At 36.8% G+C, this 20,829-nt stretch overlaps 2 protein-coding genes across 2 annotated transcripts; one reads left to right on the top strand and one right to left on the bottom strand.

Annotated features, from left to right (window-relative positions):
* Positions 1 to 9,394: 9,394 nt before the first annotated feature.
* On the bottom strand, positions 9,395 to 20,799 carry LOC114524811 (ATP-dependent RNA helicase DBP2-like). The gene is made up of 5 exons (XM_028545997.1): positions 20,715 to 20,799; positions 20,206 to 20,284; positions 14,791 to 14,895; positions 11,765 to 12,026; positions 9,395 to 11,578 (listed from the first exon to the last, which is right to left on the bottom strand). Exons 4-5 carry the CDS (start codon positions 11,943 to 11,945, stop codon positions 10,308 to 10,310), a joined length of 1,452 nt encoding a protein of 483 aa, XP_028401798.1. The 5' UTR covers positions 11,946 to 12,026; positions 14,791 to 14,895; positions 20,206 to 20,284; positions 20,715 to 20,799; the 3' UTR covers positions 9,395 to 10,307.
* On the top strand, positions 12,003 to 20,132 carry LOC114524810 (sorting nexin-25-like). The gene is made up of 21 exons (XM_028545996.1): positions 12,003 to 12,987; positions 13,484 to 13,858; positions 14,108 to 14,474; positions 14,569 to 14,587; positions 14,902 to 14,984; positions 15,356 to 15,403; positions 15,612 to 15,687; positions 16,064 to 16,116; positions 16,268 to 16,423; positions 16,538 to 16,648; positions 16,727 to 16,812; positions 17,005 to 17,052; positions 17,226 to 17,265; positions 17,389 to 17,408; positions 17,996 to 18,075; positions 18,453 to 18,519; positions 18,616 to 18,742; positions 19,326 to 19,380; positions 19,465 to 19,517; positions 19,694 to 19,741; positions 19,828 to 20,132. The coding sequence occupies exons 1-21, from the start codon at positions 12,095 to 12,097 to the stop codon at positions 19,936 to 19,938; spliced, it is 2,916 nt and encodes a 971-aa protein (XP_028401797.1). The 5' UTR covers positions 12,003 to 12,094; the 3' UTR covers positions 19,939 to 20,132.
* Positions 20,800 to 20,829: the final 30 nt, after the last annotated feature.

Here is a 20,829-nt window from a genome sequence, read left to right as displayed (position 1 = left end):
TGTTCGCGCTGCTTGTCCCAGGCACGAGAAGACTTGTTAACAAGTTGTAACAAACTTGTTGAATCAAAAGACTTGTTACAAGGCTGTTCCAACAAGTCTGGTACAAACATGGACTAACAATATTGCTACAATCTTGTGTATCCAAGTTTGTGGCAACGTTGACGTTGTTATATCATAGCTGCATGTATCGGACTTGTCAGAACAATCTTGAAACAAGTCTGATAATGCCATTGGACTTGCTACAAGTTGTTAACAGCTTGTGTCAAACTTGTTAAAACAAATTGGAGAAGAAATCTTGTTGCAAGCTTGTGAACAGACTTGTAACAACTTGTTGCAAACTTGTTACAACTTGTGCGTTTTTGCGTTAATATTTAGTAGTTTAAAATACCGGATAATTTTAACACAGGGTAGTACCGAGAAGAGTTTTGTGACACGGCCTACTTTTCGCAAAACTGTCGGTAAATGCTGAAAATTGTGTTGGTCGGTTTTTTAATCCAAGACAGTCAATGATTTTTGTTTGGACTGGAATTAAGCGATAATAAACCGACGTAAACTACGGCTATTTACTTATTTTTAAGTTGAATCTTCTTATCTCCAGATAGTATGCTTTGTCCGACAATTGAACGCTCTAAAATATCCACTGAAAAGTGCCTTGCTCGGTGCAACCCTGCATGTGGCTAAAACTGAAGTTAGAAGTTGAGAGTTGGTCTAAAGCAGAGAGCAATATTTAAAACTCAGCTTATGTTACGAGTGAAGTGTAGCTGCAGGCTATGGTCGTATGGACGTTTTACCAAACAGATTATTCGTGACTAAATGTTACAGCGAAAAGTCCGACCGGTCCTGAAATGAGTGCGATGCATTTAGTAAGCATCTAGAAGTTTGTCTTCTAGATCTTGTCCACAACTGGCTCTCTAAAATGGACAATCCAGGTCTCTATCTGAGAGCTTGGTTTTTGGACTTTAGCAAAGCTTTCGACAGGATAGACCACAATATTGTTATAAAAAAACTGATCGATTTGGGAGTAAATTGGGATTTAAGAGTAGTATTTTGCACTCATTAGATCCTTACTCGAGTACTGTTGTCCGTCTTTTATAACTAATTCACTCGTTCACATCTGTCAAAAGAGGAAAATCGCACATGAAATCGCAACAAAAATCGCAAGTGTAAACGGGCCTTCTTTAATCATCAATTTGTCAAACAAAATTAGGTCAAAAAGCGGACAATGCAATCTATCCCACATTAAGTTATGATGCAGCTCTATAGATCAAGCCAAATGTTTGACATTAAGTGCATTAGTGCAAGACGTGATGGCGGTGATGCTCTTTGTTTAAAAAAACTTTTGATAGAAAGACACAGCCTGATTGACGCCTTAATTATTAATTACCTAATACCACCGTCACGGGCTGACGAACATCATTTAAGGTATGGTAATAGTCTAACACTGTTTCCTTGCAAGACGGAGCGTTTTAAGAAAAGCTTTTTCCCGGCAATGTGTCTCCGGTCACATTATTTGTAAATATTTAATTTTACATATAAGGTATATATACACAGCCAATCATGCATTAGAACCTTTAGAAAGGTATTCGTTGGGTTTGATGACCTGGCTATACTCGTTCTCCCCCCCCCCCCCACTGTGCCCCCACGAAAGTACGAAAGACCCTGGGTACGAGGTTGAGGAAACATGGGCAAACCTCATGGCGCAAACCTCAGTTAGGCCTGTTTTCCACTACGCGGAATTTTGCGCGCAAAGCAGAATTTTTCATTGTCCTCTCGCTTTCATGCAGAACTAATGTGAGCAAGACAAAGAAAAATTCCGCTCCGCGCGCAAAGTTCCGCCTAGTGGAAAACAGGCTTTATAAATTATAGTTGCGTTTTGTATACGCATTTGAAAGCTAGTGAATAATAAAATGGTATTGTTATTACGTCGTTAAATTTGCAAATTTCATCTTATTTAAAAAGGAAATTAAATTGTCGAATTAATTATTATTATACATAATAATACATTTTTATAAGGGAAGTGCTGAAGCATTGATGAAAAAAACACGAAGAACTTGAAACACAATGAGACAGCCACATCCCTGATAGATAGCCAGCAAAGAAAGCAAATATCGGCTCCATCAAAACAGATAATAAACATGTGCACATTTGTACATAGCTTGCTATCAGTATCGCGGAAATAACCTGCTTGTCTTTCCCGTTCTAGTGTACGATAGGTTACAGGTTGCGTGATTGCGTGTTGTTGGCGGTCGGTGACGAAGAAAATTTATTCAATGTCACAATTCTCAAATTATAAAACACTTTGTTCTCCAGTGATAACCGTTGACTGCCGATGACTATTGACAATCAGGCCTATAATGTATCCGTCATCCGTTGGCATGGACAAACTCTTTTTATAAACAAAATGATACGCCAGCGAAAGTCTGTTATACTCATTTGCGTAGCCGCAATACAGCTTTTTCTATTAATTAGGATAAACTTCCTGTTTCGCGAGAACTCGGAACTGAAAACAACCATCAAAATGATCATGGAAAGGACCAATATTTCTAATAATAGTAGTTCCGACTCCTCTGTCACGAATGAAAGTCCACGAGAATTTTTGCCCTCAGAAGTCACAATTTTGGTCTTGAAGCGCTCGAACCAAAGTGTACCTTTGCTGTTGGAGACAAAACTTAAGAAAATCAAGCGTTTGTTTCCTTCGTCGCCGATCAAATTGGAAAAAAAGTCCAATAACATTGCGACGTCGCTGAATCGCATGATTAAAGATATTAAAACTGAGTATTTTATGGTTTTGGAACCCGATGTGTCACTCTCAGCTAAAGAAAATGAAGGATTAGCTACCCTGTGGGATGCTTTAGAGCGCTATCCAGAGATAGATTTCATTGGAGGATCGTATTTATCAGGCGATAAGTTGCATATTACTTGTCAACGTTTTAAATTTTGTAAATGGACATTCTTTGAAACCTACGAGTACAAAAGGTCACTTGATCATATTATGATTTGTGATGGAACGTCTGCGTCTTTCATGGGAAGAAAGCAAAGCGTAAAAAAAGTGCAAAATGGATTTGATGAAAATATGTCTGACATGTTGGTAATAAAGGATTTTTTTATTCGAGCAAAAACTGCAAATGTTGTCGTGGCCACCAGACCAAGTTTCATGTTGTTGGCCGACGGATTCAAGACTATGTATGATAAATGGCAGTCACATGACATAACCAAAGACTTAGTTCCATTTGCAGTTAAACACAAGATCTTCATTTTGAAGGATGAAGACGGGAACATTATGGATTTGTGCAGTCCAACCAGTCCTCTAAGTGGAAAGTCCCTGTGTATTGAAAGAAATGCCCACCAACTGATGCTAAATAATGGACACTGGGCCTACCAGGGATTATATACCTACCCTTTTCTACTGGAATATCTAAAAGTAACATTAAAGGAGGTTACCAATTTCTTTGAAGAGCACAATATAAGTTACGAGTTCGACGGAGGAGTTTCTTTAGGAGCCGTGAAAATGCATTCAATTTTACCGTGGGAGGCTGGTGACCTGGATATTCATGTGTATGGTATGGATGTACCACAATTAATGAATTTATTGCAACCATGGGTTTCCAAGAAAGGCTATGTCTTGCGAGAACATAAGGCAAGCCATGCTGTCCACGTCTTTTGTACCCCTAAAACAGTCGGCGATGTTTCTGGTGGTTTGGCAACAATTTTTCCTACTAAGGATCCACCGCCAGCATATATTAGAATGAAAACGAATGGTGTCTGGGTGCGTTACCCTAGAAATATTTTCCAGAGCATCATAAAGTATTATGGTATGGGATATCTGGAGCACAAACTATATGCAAGTCAAAATACCGTCGCATGTAGCATAAATGGTCACAATGCTTGCCTGCCCAATTTCAAATCAATTTTTAATGGTAAAGGTGGAACGTACCGAGAATATTTCTGTGAAAACTGAAGTGTTATTGTGGCCTGCAATCTTCACTATCTCAACTTAATCATATTTATTACTGTATTTGCGACTTACCCGGATATTATACAACAATACAACTAGAACCTAATTTATCTCCACCCAAATTAGAATTCTCACAAAGGTGCTTGAGTAAATCTGCCAATATCAGGCTAAGAGGCCAGAACGGAAACTAGAACGACAATTATTTATTCATATATATATATATTCACTTCTGCCCAACTTTACACAACTGCTAAGTTATTGCACATACAAAAAAATCCGTCGGACAGAATTGAATATATGATTAAACACCCCCCGCCCAATTATCGTTCTAGGAAATTAATATAATACGCAAGTTTGGCCGCAGAATGTCAAGTATTACGGAAGATATAGCGATGCAAAGTAGCCAATTTTGTGTATTTTCTTACTACGGCCAGAAGCGTTTAACTAATTTAGTTACACAATAGTACTTCCAGCCGTGGGAAAAAAGTATACAAAATTGCCAAATTCGCATAGCTTTATTTTCCGTACTTTACAATATTTTGCAGCCAAACTTGGTAATTTTAGTAAATTTAGTATGCACTTTTCGGAAATTCCCCTTCTGTTGCCTAAACGTTGGTCTATTATGCAAAAAGCCGGGTCCATTAACGATCCATGGCAAGATCTTGGGTAAAATATTAAAACACTTGGTTTTTAGGGAATAATATGATCATGGAATAACATTGAATTCGAATTGCTATTTTCCCAAAGAGTCCAAGTTAAGTGTGCAAAGGATTCAGTAAAAAAATGCAAGATCAACGAGAGTGCTATATCTAGTTAAGGTCTATAATTGAAGTCCCAAACCTTTTGATTCGTCTAGATCTCAAACGTATAGTAACAGTAATGAATTGCATTGTAACAGTGATAAAATGGATTGTGTTTTTTTTTTCATGACTATGACTGGACTGGACAATTTGATCTTTTACTGTAGATTTCAGTTAGGAACGGAGGTGAATAATTTCAATAACCGTGACTACCCAACTCACGAGTCCAACTGTCTGAACTTATAACTAAATTCAGTAAAAACTGCAGGAATTTCAGTGGAATTCAACTAAAAAATTACGCAACCTTTTCCAGATTAAACTGAGGATTTTTTTTGGGGGGGGCTGCCTTTCCAAGCCCCAATCCGTCCCGTACGCCTGTGGCCGATCATGTTCTTTTAGTTCCCTAATCCCTTCAAATTTTCCAGTTACAATAAAAAGCCTAGCTGTTGACTCTTTATTTTTCGGTAAAGGCAGCCTAGGTCTGACGTTATGTTGACTTAATAGCTACGTATCCTAGGGTCAATCAAGGTTGAAGGTTTACACACCTGGGTTCCGAATCCCTCATGTCCAAGTGACGATACATATCGTTCACACCAAGGATAGACCCAAAGGCACTGAAAAATCGCCAACTAAATTTGTCATCCTTTAACTCGCATCAAACTTGGCTAGTTTTAACAAACTGATGAGTGAGAAAAGAAGGGCTATCAATATGAAGGAACGGCGTAAAATTGTTCACATAACTTTGTACACAAAAATTGCTTTTTGCATTTTACGAGCAGCACTTAAGCTATTAAATCATCCATGGGCGATTCACGATATATCGTTATGTTATGGATTTCGTAATTTCCGTTTTGCGGTTAGGAAAGGGTGGCGGTTTGGGACTGGTTTAAAGGGAAAATATTTCGTGCGCGTAACATGACGAGAGTAGCCTGAGTAGGGACCTTAAGACAGTGAACTCAAAACACTGGAACTCATTAATGAATGAAGCCAAGATGGCGGAACATGAAGGTATGCTGTGGAACATTGTAGGTATGAACCAGGCATGCATCTGGCACAGAAATCTCCAAGGTAAAATCATAATTGCCGCCATTTTACCTACGAAATTTCCGCGTGGAGGCCTGGATCATACCTACAAGAAAAGCTTCGTATTCCGCCATCTTGGTTTCAAATTATTTCAGTTCACTGCCTTATTAAGTTGCACCAAATCTACGACGCGGACGTGACATGAAATCAGCCGGAATTGTTAGAAAACCAGTTTTAATAAGTTTTACATACAGCTCTAACCTTGTTTACCAAAAGAAGTCCATGATTTTTATTCCTGTTGTAAAACTGTGGAAATGAAGACAGCGTTACTTCACTTTCGCGTCGTAGATTTACTAGATTTGGTGCATCTTAACACATACATTCACGGATCACTGTTAAGGTGAGAATCTATTTCGGTCACATATTAAAGAAATCGCAATTATTATCTCATGATTATGTGGGTTGTGAACTTGTGCACACCTTTTTATAACGCCGGTTGAGGCACAGAGAAGACAATAGATATTATCTATTAATATTATCTATTATCCACTCTGTTCATAGGAATCCCAATAAATATTTTTTTCTATGATCAACCAGAGTAGGTTTCCTATGATCAACTATAGCCGGCCGTGCAACCCGACAACGTTATACGTGTCAGAATTATGCACGTGTCGGACTATTAATTAACCGACCGCGATCAACAATAACATTGTCACACGTTCCCAACTTGAAACCTTCGTCGACTCGTCATATTGTAGTAAAAACTTACCAACAATTTTATCGCGTTTTTTTGTCGACGAGGGCCAAATGTTTATATATGCCCAACCCCGCAAAATATACAATATGAATAATTGATACAAGAGCAGTTCAGCTTCCTACAGAGAACTTGTTACTAGGATTCAAGGTGTGTAAACTTAAAACTTTGCAGGTGACTACGACGCGGCAAAGTTTATCTAAATACGACAGCTCGGACAGTCAATGTCACATTGAAAAACGTTTTTTAAAAAAAAATTGTTATGTCGGACAAGATTAATTTAGGCTTACATAGTCATCAGTTTTAGGCAAGACCCGCTATAAACTGAATTTAAAAGACTGGAAAAGCACACTTCAAGTAATTTCAAAGTTCATTCACTGATTTCATGTAATTGCAAGGAAACTCACGAGACAGCCCAAGCAATCCAACACTGACGGAAAGTTTATCTTTTTGAGGCGGTACACCTGTTTCGTGTTTCGAAGTGCACCTGTAAAAAAAAGAGCATTGCAATTGTGAACAGCTATAGTTCTTAACATATACGATATTGTCCGCATGATCGCATCCGTGTAGTCACTGCTGTTATTAGGAGCATAACAGATGCTTAGACGGGACTGGAGAATTGACTTTAAAATTGTGACCTTATATATCTTTAACTAAATCGAGCACAAGGAATCCGCATCTCAACCCAACTGGAATATAGATTTGGTTGGGATCAGGTTAAGGATCCTTCTTAGCCAAATCCTCGTGGAAATATGTCATAAAAACCTGACTAAGGTTAAGCATTTTTACAGGGAAATCGAAATGGGATTAATATAGTTATAATACAAGCACAGCCAGTATTTGTTTAGGGAAATTAAAATTCCACTAAGCTTGGCGTTTGTTGCCTATGGTTTCAAACTTAATGTATTCATACATTTTATTGCTAGTGAAGTGAGGCGTGGCTAAGGAAAGTAAGAAAGTCACAAAGTAACAAAGTCCCAATATACCGTCGATGCGACACGTACGGGTATATATCACGTATCTGTCTCACATAGGTACCGATTTAATTGGATATTTTGTCAAATTGAGTTGTCAGATTGTGAAGAGAAACGAAAGATAATGTTCTTGGCTAAAATAATACGCCACCGAATGGCTAAATTGGCTATGATATTTGTAATCATTTGCTTAGCAGTTGCAGTGGTTATTCTGTTCGAAAGGATAAATCTCCTAACTCATGAGAACTCGCAATTGAAAACAGCCATCGAAATGACGGCTTTTTGTGGAAGAAGCAACAATGCGTCTTTTAATAACGCAGTCATCACCAACAAAAATCCACGAGGCTTTTTGCCTTCAAAAGTCACAATTTTGTTGCTAAAGCGTTCAGATCAGAGCTTAGTATTTGAAACGCAGCTCGAAAAAATCAAGCGTTTCTTCCCTTCGTCGCCTATCAAATGGGATGATAAGTCCAATAACATTGCGACGTCGCTGAATCGCATGATTAAAGATATTAAAACTGAGTATTTTATGGTTTTGGAACCCGATGTGTCACTCTCAGCTAAAGAAAATGAAGGATTAGCTACCCTGTGGGATGCTTTAGAGCGCTATCCAGAGATAGATTTTATTGGAGGATCGTATTTATCAGGCGATAAGTTGCATATTACTTGTCAACGTTTTAAATTTTGTAAATGGACATTCTTTGAAACCTACGAGTACAAAAGGTCGCTTGATCATATTATGATTTGTGATGGAACGTCTGCGTCTTTCATGGGAAGAAAGCAAAGCGTAAAAAAAGTGCAAAATGGATTTGATGAAAATATGTCTGACATGTTGGTAATAAAGGATTTTTTTATTCGAGCAAAAACTGCAAATGTTGTCGTGGCCACCAGGCCAAGTTTCATGTTGTTGGCCGACGGATTCATGAGTATGTATGATAAATGGCAGTCACATGACATAACCAAAGATTTAGTTCCATTTGCAGTTAAACACAAGATCTTCATTTTGAAGGATGAAGACGGGAACATTATGGATTTGTGCAGTCCAACCAGTCCTCTAAGTGGAAAGGCCCTGTGTATCGAAAGAAATGCCCACCAACTGATGCTAAATAATGGACACTGGGCTTTCCTGGGATTATATACCTACCCCTTTTTACTGGAATATTTGAAAGTTTCATTAAAGGAAGTTAGCAATTTCTTTGAAGAGCACAATATAAGTTACGAGTTCGAGGGAGGAATTTCTTTAGGAGCCGTGAAAATGCACTCAATTTTACCGTGGGAGGCTGGTGACCTAGATATTAATGTGTATGGTATAGATGCACCTAAACTAATGAATTTATTGCAACCATGGGTTACTAAGAAAGGCTATATCTTGCGAGAACATAAGGCAAGCCATGCTGTCCACGTCTTTTGTACTCCTAAAGAAATCGGCGATGTTTCTGGTGGTTTGGCAACAATTTTTCCTAGAAAGGATCCATCGCCAGGATACATTAGAATGAAAACGAATGGTGTCTGGGTGCGTTACCCTAGAAATGTCTTTCAGACTCTCATAACGTATTATGGTATGGGGTATCTGGAACACAAATTGTATGGAAGTGCAAATACCGTCACGTGTGGGATAAAAGGTCACAATGCTTGCCTGCCTAATTTTAAATCATTATTCAATGGTAAAGGTGGAACATACCGAGAGTATTTTTGTGAAGGTTAAGATACAAGTCTACACAATTCAAATCTATACGTTATTTTACCACGCATGATGAACGACTTGATTCATAATTAATCAATTTGTATGTTGACGTTTTAAAAACTTAAAAGTCTTAAAAGTAACTATAATCGAAGTATTCACTGATATAATTTATAACTTGATTTAGTCAGAGAAGTATAATCATTTAGGTATACTAAGTATAATCATTTAAGAATAACGGCTGTATTCAAAAAGCTCACTCACACTCGCACTCATTGAGTGTGACTTAGAAATTTTGCTATTGCTGCTCAATGAGAAAGTTATTTCTGAATAGGTGGAAAGATTTAAGGTAAAAAACTGAAGATCATGCCTCTATTCGACTGGAAATACCGCTATGTAAACGCCATGAGAAGATTAAGATATCCCACTCAATGAGTTGAGTGTGAGTAAGCTTTTAGAATACGGGCGTAAGATTTGGTTACTAATAGTAGCTGTTGTGTGTACTTTATAGTTCAATATTTTCAGCCGAACGTCGCATAAAATTTCTATAAGTGTAGTTCTCTTGTTTATCGATGTAGATGCTATTTTTTTGTGTAAGACAGTCGAAATTTTGTAACCTGCAACAGTGGTAGTTTTTATTAGACTGTGTGAAGTTTTATTAGATTGTTATTAGATAGTGTATGTGAAGCTACAAAAGTTGCCAAGCACCCTGAAAACAGAGAAGAGTCGAAAGTCGAGAATATCAAACAGTAACTAGACCACGTACTTAAAATAGTCTTTATATTCTTACTTAAAAGCAAACTCATTTTTTTCGTTTATTTTCCGAATATGCGTGAAATTGCTTTTACGGTAGAGATTCTCCGCATTTTACAGAGAAACGGCGGTAATCAGTAATCACCACGCTTGGATCTGACTAATTACGTGAAATAAAATCAAAGCGAAACGTTTTTGACACAGAATTAAATACTTTGATTAATTTCAAGTAGTTCAACATAAATATTACGACGTAATATATCTACATGAATCGACAATCATGTGATTAATCCACGTGTTCCTCTTTTTCACGTTTCACAAGTTAAAACTGTCACTACTTGCTGCTTGTTTGATCTTAAAGGGTACATTATGAGATGCTTCTATCACCAAATTCTGTTCGCACAACATTCTTTCCAAAGTCCTTCACGTTTTCCAACTCCTTCGGTAGCGGTTGTTCCAAGGATTCTAACAAATCTCTCAGTTCAGCTGCTATCTTACAATCTAAAGTTAAGAAAGAAGTTGCCAGTCCGCATTTCGACATCCTTCCTGTGCGACCACATCGATGAATGTAATCCTCGATAGTATCTGGCATATCATAATTAACCACGTGCGTCACCTCGGGAATATCAAGGCCACGCGACGCCAGGTCGGTTGCAACAAGTACATCCACTTTGCCATCTTTAAACCCGCTCATCAATCTGAATCTATAGTTCTGACTCTTCTCCGAGTGCAGGCCTGCCACATGAAATTGTTCTTTTCTCAAATGACGAACAACGAAGTCGACGGTTTGTATAGAGGACGTGAACACTATAACAGGTGGGAATTCAGTCTGACGAAGAATTTCTAATATTCTGTTAGGTTTTTCATAGGTATGTAAGAACATAACCCGATGTTTGATATTTGGAGCCGTCACTTCTGTTGCACCTACTTGGATTTCGACAGGATTCACTACAGCAGACCTTGCAAGACGTTCTAGTGATTCAGGTAGTGTCGCAGAAAATAATAGCGTTTGGCAAGGTTTGTTCTTAGCCGTTACAAATGCAACAACTTTTCTTAATTGCTCTTCCAGACCCATTCCAAGCATCCTGTCAACTTCGTCCAACACAAAATACTTTATACTCAATAATGAAAGTACACCACGTTCACATAAATCAAGCAATCGACCTGGTGTTGCAACTACAACATCTACCCCTGCCTTTATCTCTTCGATTTGGGACTTGGCTGACACACCTCCACAAATAGCTGATGCTTTGTATCGCATTGTTGTACTTATCCCTGAAACCTCTGGTGATGTCATGCATGGCTGCACACAAATACTATTTAAAAGGTTTTTCACATTTATAAATATTTGCTGCATTAACTCTCGAGTTGGAACAACAATTAGTGCTACAGGGGACTCGCCATGCATCTTAGGTGGTTCTTCTTTCAACCAGATTACTAATGGTAAAGTATATGCTAATGTTTTCCCTGAGCCAGTTTCAGCAAGGCCAATGACATCTCTCCCATTCAATGTGCAACTCAAAGACTGCATTTGAATTGGTGTTGGATTTAAAAAATTGGCCTCCCTGAGGTAATTTGTGACAGAAGTATCAAGATGAAGGTCTGAGAAACTCCTAATTGGAGGTGGACAATCAACACCTTAAATAAGAAAAACATTTACATCAAGTTTTTATAAGACCCTGATTGGAAAATGAATTAATTTGATTGTTATACGTAATCGTTATCGCTTGATTGTGAATTGTGATATTCAATCGAATGATGGTAATGTCTATTCATTAAGTAATACAGATATTTAATAGTCAGCCTCTGAACCGCCAGCGATACCTTTTACTTCAATTCCGTTGTACCAACGAAATCTTTCTGCATCTAATTCAGACATCTCGTCACCCTTAAAACTTTTTTCATACACAGAGTGAACATAGTTGCTCTCAATGCCGCCAAACTTTGCTTTCTTTCTTAGTGGAATGAAACTGCTTCCATCCTTTTCTTGCAAAACCTCCGCCATTTTCTTTTCATTTGTTGTATTTTTTTCCGGTATTTTTTGGCAAAACTTGGACGGTATTTGGACAATGATTTGACGTGCAGCCTTGGAGAGAAAAAGTAAAAGTGATGTTTGTTTATAGTTATTTTGCTTAAAAATAGTCCAAAAACATTATGGAAATAAATATCTACATTATGAGCCTGTTGATAGTAGCGTTGGCCATTATAGGTTTGCAATTTTATGGAATTTTTGGCTCCTCTGCCATCCCTGTCATTCGAATATTCATGGCCTGTATTGGCGGAGTAATATGTGGATTTGTTTTGGTTTTAAGAAACAGCAAATATAGAAAGGCGAACGTACCAGAAAAGCCACGAAATGTACAAAAGATGTCTGAATTTATGGACAAAATCACACGGACACAGTTCCATGTTCCGTATAAACACACAACTGTAGTGACAAACACAATAGACAAGGAAATTCAAGAAGTGTTTGACCTGTTTATTAGAGACTTTTGCCTGTCTTGGTTTGGGACTTTAGGCAAGGATGAACATGCTTTCAAAGATATGCTTACTAAAGAATTGTGGGACATTACACACTGTTTTGTATCAAAATTGCAACATGTTGACATGGTGAAATTTCTGTCAAGTGATTTGGTTAATTTATTATGTAGTCATTTTCAGGATCTCAGGTTGTCAGATCAAAGAAGATATCCTGGAACAGCAAAGCCATTTGTGCTGCATCCATGCTTGTCAAGTAATTCTGCAGAACTTGAATATCTACGCACAGCCTCAGAGGCTGTGTTGTATGCACTTCTCTCTAAAAACAATTCAAATTCAGCCCCCTTAAGACTCTTACTTCGTGAAATTTTGGCATACACAGTCTTTCAACCAATGTTTGAGAGGTTATGTGATCCAGATTATATTAATCAAACATTGTTATGGTATCTAGAATCAAAAGAGAAACTATCTGAATCTCATAAGAAGGATTATGCCTATGCAGAGACATATGAAGAATTTATAAGGCTGATTAATACTAGCCAAGATATTGAACATGTCAAACAGATAAGGTAATAATAATTTTACGCAATGTTCAATTATCGAACATAGTGTAAAAGCATCTAACAGGGTATATCAGCTTGTATTCATAGCCTAGCTTCTGCCACTTTGGATGGCAAGTTAAAACAGAACATTCAATGTTGGTGAATGACTTATTACTGTACAACTGAGATTGTGGAGCTCAGTGTAAAAAATTGTTTTAATCTTGGTAAATTAGGGCCAAGCAATGACATGAGACCATACTTCAATGTTATTGTGATATTTAACCAGAAATGTGTATCAGTTGAGCTAAATACTCATACATATATATCCCTAATAAGTATTGCAAAGCATCATAATACAACAGTTCGATAATACAATTGCTTTCTTGCTTTACACAAACTGTCTTCACCATTCACCTAGATGTTAGCGAATTGCTTGCCAATCGCTTGGGTCATTATTGCCTTGTCTTTGAACATGGATTATTTTTTATGGTTTGATAAATTATTAGGCTTTTCATATTTTTAGATACCACATTATTGCAGAAATTATGCAAGCTACCAGCATTCACAACCTCAAAGGATTACATGTTGATCAGGCTGGTCAAGGGCAGGCAAATGATAAAGGTGAGCTGCTTCGTGCTCGTAATCTTAAAAGATACATCAACCAATGTACTGTTGCTAAGGCACAGTGTGAAAAGAGAATCAAGATGCTTGGTGGACCAGATTACACTGACCAAAGTTCTGGAGATGCGAAGAGGGATGATGGGAGTTTGTCATCCCGAAACAAGAAACAAGCCAGACAAAAAAAGATATTGATGTATTCTGAGATTATTGATAATAGCTTAGCAAGAAGCTATTTCATGCAGTTTCTTCAACACAACGGAGCTGATCATATGTTAAGGTAGTTACTAACAGTAGTAGTATTGCTTATAAACCTAGGACTTGATTGTACTATCGACCTCATAGTAATTTTTTTAACTTCTGTGAGAGCAGATACAGAACCAAAAATTAGGAAAAAAAACTATGCTTTAAAAATACTCTAAAAAATCTGGTGTGAAAATCACTAATAAGCTAAGTACTGCCCCTAGGTAACAAAATAACTTTCATGGCAAAAAGGGGAGAGATTGGCTAAGAAATACTGTTCCTTTAGGTTTTGGATGGCTGCTGAAAACATGAAACAACTTAAGAAAGTTAAACCAGACAAAGTTTACGACAGTGCAAAGGAAATTTATAACATCTACATTGTGCCTTCTGCACAGCAATCCGTGCGCGTTGACTCCGCGCTTGTTCGAAAAATGGAATCGTATTTGAGTGATGGTGACGATGATAGCGCATTTTTTGAAGCTCAAATCCAAATCTATCTGAAAATGGATGAAAAGTATTATCACAAATTTGTGATTTCTGAAGAATATGTGCAGTATATCTGCGTGCTGGAGTCCGCATTAGAATCTGTCCAGGGAGACCAGGATCTTATGCTATTAAACTGGCGTGATGGTACCGAAAGTTTTGACCAACAGGTGGGTGACCTTACTTTCCGATACAACACAAAGGAAATTTAAGAAATTGTTCACGAGCTCGTGATATTATATAATACGTACTTTCTCTCTTTAGAAGCAGCAAGTGTCTGAAGGTGAGTAACAAACTAACATTGCTGATTTCCACTCGTTCTTCAATAGTGTAGCGTCTTGTAGAAACGAGTAAAACTTTCTCTCAAGCTTCCTATCTAAGTGAAGTGCTCTGGGTATTCCCATTCTTCATTAAAATATCTGGATGTTTTTCAACATGCGCAAACCTTTTCCAAACAAGTATTTAGTATTGTATGTTGCTACTAACATCAGCTCGACATTCACGTCCAACATGTCTTCCTCAAGTAGGATTTTCAGGTCAACCCAGTATTTGAATTTCCCAGTAGTGTTCAGTCTTTTAGTCTCTCTTCCACTATAGGGGAAAAAACGAATTCAATAGAAGACAGAAATGAATACATCATAAAACAGCTCTCAATTTTGGATCAAAAACTTGCATCAAAGGTATAATGAAAAAGATTTTGTATTCACTTCGCAATATCATGTACATGCATGTTTTGTTTTTTCTGCGTTCACTCGACCAAGATTTCATAATACGTTGATATAATAGCATCATGTTACGTGCATACTACTATATATATTGTTATAATAGTTTCTTCAATTCATTGTTGGATAGATAATGTTCCTGTATGTCTTTAATGGCTTTTTTATTCTTTCTCTTATTACCCTTGTGGATATATCGTAAGAAGTATTGAAAAGCAACTTCAATATCTTTCATTTTAAAGTATGCTAACAGTATACTAAAAGTATGCTGTGCTATGCAGTATACTAAAATACTTTAAAGTATGCTAATATAGTCATAATGTTGTTTTTAGACTCAGCAAGTTGAATTGGTGAAGAGATTACATGACATGCATATCGAGGTGAGTCTGAAGTAAGATGACTACGGACTATACGGCAAGTGCTAATACTGAGAAAAACAGTTTTCCCCATGCACGGCAGAGATCTAGACGACAACCTACAGGACGACGACGCGGCTAAATTATTAAGTATTCATTCTTCCAATTTCGTGCATGCATGGTCGTTGACATGGTCGTGACAAATTAATGGCTTTTTCGACGTATGTTATAGGGAAAACGACTTGAGACGGAAATCGATGCTCTTAAAAAGGAGAAATGTGATTTAGAAGCACGAATGGAACGTGCTGGTAAGAATGATCTAGACCAAACACTGATAATTAAAACATTATAGCCGTAAAAAAAACATAATAAAGAACCTCTTAACATAAATGAAATATATAAAGAACCTCTTAACATAAAAGAAATTGTATATATATATATATATATATATATATATATATATATATATATATATATATATATATATATATATATTATTATATAATATGCAGTGTTTTATTGACGAATCCACCATTTTGAAAAGCGATAATAACACATATGCGATTATTCATGATAATAACACATGTGTGATTATCGTGTTTGATCCACCGATCTGGAATCTGGAAGAGAGATAAAAAACTTTTCAAAAACCCGTGTAAGTAACCGGTGTTCATTGTATTCTAGAGATGTGGTGTGATAACATTGGAAATTGGAGGGTAGTAATTCAGAGTGCTTCAGTAAGTTTGTGATGTTCAAAGTCTGGACAAGAAACAGGACTGCATATGCCCTGCTGCTATGCATTTGAGTGATTTGACCTAAACCGACTTCATTCCGAAGCTGTTTAAAACGCATGTATCGCGTGTAATATGTTATACTGCATGTTTGTAGATAGAAGAAACTAAAGACAAACCATTGCCTGTTTATATTTTGATGGTTCATCGCAAATCTCTTCATGGCGATAATGAACCGTCGTCGGAAACAAAGGGATGGATTGTCGCTAAAACGATTAAGGATTTTCAAAACCTCCACTCGAAACTGAAGGAGGTATGGTTGGAAAGGTTTTAGAGTTCATATTGCTTGCCATTATTGTGTATTATTCCATAATAGTAATTATTAAGGATTGATAGAATCAATAAAGTTTCTTCTTGTTGCGTTTAGTGTTGTGGTCGTCTCAAAAAAGAGCTTCCTTTACCTAGTAAAAAATGGTTTAAAACATTTGACGAGGAATTTTTAATGAAGTCCAAGTCTATGTTAGAAGAGTATGTTCAGGTGAGACCTTTTAACGGCGAACCCTGCCGAGACACGTCTATATACTGTACCCTATAAATTTTCCTTAACATCATACAGACGCTATTAGAAGATGAATCGCTCTGTTTAAATGAAGAACTGTATCAATTCTTGACCCCAAGTGAAAACACAAAGGAGCTTTCGCCGTAAGTGACAGCATCTTAATCTCTAAAGCCCGCCGCACACGAGAGCTATCAGCTGAGCTAACGACCTCACGAGGCTGTTAGCTCAGCCCGAAAACCATCCGCGCACGTGAATAACTGTGCGGCGGGCATGGCTCTGATATACTAGCTGTGAATTTTTAAAAGTGTGTACTAACTGCTGACCGTTGACTTTAGACCAGTCGAGAAGAAGTCTGGGTTTTCATTGAAATCCGTGTTAAAAAGGTATCTGTGCAATTGTGTGTAGTCAGACTGCGCGTGTATGAAAGCAGATATTTGCATTGGAATCGAAGATTATCGAACACCAATATACTTTATACATCAAAATTATCCCCACTTTATTTACAATCCGTTGTGGTAGAATCTTTCTTCTAATTCCTGTTTTGTTATTATTTTAGCCTACCTATTGATTTCAATTTTACTGATGATCTGGACGAGGTAAAGGGTGAAATTTAGACCTATGTCACATGGCATGCATATCATTCCCCGAATAAATAAATAAATGAATTCATAATTTCTTGAAACAATTCCTTTCCAACAACGTATTGGTCTTATTTTTAGGAACCATCAGAAGAAGATGGGTGGGTTACTCTTATAATTTTTGCTTTTTCTTGTAACGGAATAACATCTTGACTATTTTAAAGATTTTGGACGAGTCAGAACAAAATAAAACATATTTGAAAGACTAAGTAGATTCTTAATTAAATTAATTCATTTCGAAGTTGGTATAATATATTAGCAAAAATGCCGCTTCCAAGACTCCTCCCCTGGCTACGTCCCTGAGTATAGCAATAATGCGAAGTGCAACATTTTAAAAATAAAGGAATCAGAGATGATAATATAGTGAACTTAGGTATAGTTCTACCAAATACCCTGCATGGTGTGATAAACTATATCGACTTCATAGTCATGTTTCGAACTTCATAGTCACGAACTTCATAGTCGTGTTAACAGACTATAAAAACAATCAAGTTCAAAAGAAACTATTGTGAAAAACGTAGATATACCAACCCCCCCCCCCCACTTAACGATCTTCCGCGACCACTTTGATCAATGATTTTGATCAACCAAACACAAAATTAATTTTATTATAATAATGCCGGAATATTTCGTATTATATCGATTTCTTTTGACGTGAATAAACCATCATGCATTATCTTTCCACCAGACCTGAACCTGGGGATAGAAAAGATTCAATAGCCGAGCCACTTTATGCTCTCACAAGCGAGGTTTTTGAATTAAAGGGAGGTTAGTATCCTTTAGTATCCGTGTATGGACCAAGTTATCTCATAATACGCTAAGGTATGCATGCAGTGGCGGGAAAATTGCAAAAAAATAACCGCAATACCACTACCGAGACTTGATTATTGATGTAAACTTTATCACAATGTTACTTCGTCTAGAAAAGTGGAAAAATGCTACTGGTCTGTATAACAATGTAACACCCGATGAGATATGTATTTGACATCTGTGTGAGATAGGTTCAAAGTAAATCTTTTCACTATAGTTATCTTGTATACATAATATTTTCTGGTATACTTATAGAAACATTAGGCGAACGCTCGCTTGCAAAGGCAATGATAAAATATATTCCAAGGATGTTTGTATCTTTATACATTTAATAGTTTTCAAGTGGCTTCGTCGTACTTTGATTGCCTTTGTACAAGTTACATTTGGTAGAACGATCAACAGGTCTGTGTCAGCGAAGGATTGCTTTAATTAGCCCGTCTTCCACCTCACTTTATTATGCTATTATTGTACTATTTTGCTTTGACTTGTTATTTGCAGGGAAATCAGAGTGTTGGTTGAATGGGTCGTATCTGAACCAATGATTGTTTACTACATTCAGTCGTTTTGTGACGTCATGTGGCCTCAAGGCAAGCTTGCTGCTGCTGCCCCTATACGAACTGATGCTGTAAGTTTTATAACTACATAATATGGGAGTTTTTACAGTCCCTATATCATAGTGTTGATTAAAGGTGCTAAGCCCGCCATTTCTGCTAATTTTTTTTATCTGACAACTCTTACGCTATTCTATCAGGTATAGCTAAGATATCAAACGTTGTAAATCGAGCGCTTGATGAACGTCCTCATCACGTTCTTGCTGTGTTAGAAATGAAACACTAAAATTTTATACTTTGTATAGGCTAGAAAACAGTTTTTACTTTTGTTCCATTTCAAATTATTCATTTCACTATTGTAATATTATGCATGACTGGAACGCTAAATGTAAGTGCAACCGGTGTTTCTTGTGAATATGGGTTTGACCGGTTAAAAAAAGCTGTTACTGGGAACGTTTTATAAGTACGTACAGAGAAAAGGATGGCTATATTTTGATCAAATATCTGCGCAAATTTTGAGAGACCAACAGTGTTACTTAGACTGTTGAACCGAACACGTTTTCTTCTGTAACATCGGAGCCTCAATTCCCCGACAATCTCTCCCTCTCTGGATGTTTTTTTAGGTGAATTTAATAATGGCCTGTCTTATTATTCTAGGAGAAAATAAAAACAAGGCGAAAAGTAAAAGAAAAACTTTTGGAAATGACTCCAGGTCTTGTCAGTGTATAAAAGTATTATTTCTCGTATTAATTCAACTATGATGCAACTTGACATTCAGTTTATATATATGTTGCAGAGGTTCTTCAGAACTTGGTAGGCAAAAGAAATTGCAAGCCTGGAATAATAAAGGTATCAAACTGATGCAGTCGATAAATGTTGAATATTTGAAAGAATTACTTCTATACAATACAAACACTGGAACTAAATATGAAAAATGCGCTTGACATAAAAATTCATTCCTTGTTTGGGAATTTCATATATTTGTACTATTTTGAAGATTTTAATATATTTTCTCTCGTTATAAGATGTTTGAGGCTTTTCAAGATATCCGAACCAACAAGCATTTGGCTTATGTAAGCTTTTTGTAATAAAAATGAAATTATGCGACGTTAGATCAAGAGGAAATTTCATTACAAATTGTTATTCCTTTTCTTTTCAGTTGACATTTGAACTGCTTATATTCACCGTTTTTCCTGAAATACGATCTGAAGCCTCACTAGATTTGAACAGCGCAGACAAACAGAAGAACTCTGACGACGAAGCAACTTAGACTTACTCGTGTAGACATTTACCATTACGTGTTAAAAATAAATGATAATAATTATTATAATGCACTTTAATCCTTAAAACAAAGTTATTTATTCAGCTATATATGAAAGAATTTTTCTGCCCTCTCGATTTTAAATTTTTATAACTATATTTCACACAGAACTGTGAAATTATATATTTTAGTATCCGATGAAGTCCCAGTAAAAAAAGGATATGAGCATGATGAAATTTGAAAAGACTTATATTAAAGGCGATTAGTGGTAGTTACCTGTCGTCATTTAGTTGATATTAAATGTGGTAAAGGCTTGCCCGGGAAAATGGCTTTGGTTAGAGATATGTTCCAAAAGCTAAAATTGAAAAGATGTCAATGATGGTAGGTAAAAAAGCCATTTAGACCTAGTTTATACCGTCGCATTTTCGTCGCGTCGGATGCAATTTAAACAATAAATCTCATGATCTATTGTTTGAATTGCATTCCCCGCGCGACTAAAATGCGACGTATCGACTAGGCCCATTAAGATGGACACACTTGGCGCTGTCTTCACGGCCGCTAAACAGATTTTACGTTATCTTGCCGATTTTTTCTAGCTATGAGTTAAGATCAACGTGATCATATCACCGATGAATAAAACTTTATGACATTGTAGGGTTTTGTAGAAAACTGACACAGAATAAGCAAGATTAAGCGAGGATATTGAAACGGACAAACTCAACACCAGATCTCAAACGTTAGAGCAAAGAATTTCACACAAAACACAGCATATGTATAACATTTACCTTTTTCTGCTTCAAACAAGCAAAGCCATATCAGGAGAATTCTATAAACCAAGTTTCCAATGTGCTCTTGCTTCGTTGAACGACACTTCAAAATCACAGTTGCGGGCTAAATTTG

The sequence above is a fragment of the Dendronephthya gigantea genome, unplaced genomic scaffold (genome assembly GCF_004324835.1).
Source record: "Dendronephthya gigantea isolate DGI-Jeju-01 unplaced genomic scaffold, DenGig_1.0 000032F, whole genome shotgun sequence".
Classification (NCBI taxonomy): domain Eukaryota; kingdom Metazoa; phylum Cnidaria; class Anthozoa; order Malacalcyonacea; family Nephtheidae; genus Dendronephthya; species Dendronephthya gigantea.
The sequence above is the reverse complement of the archived record's forward strand: the minus strand, read 5'-3'. Positions and strand labels throughout refer to the sequence as shown.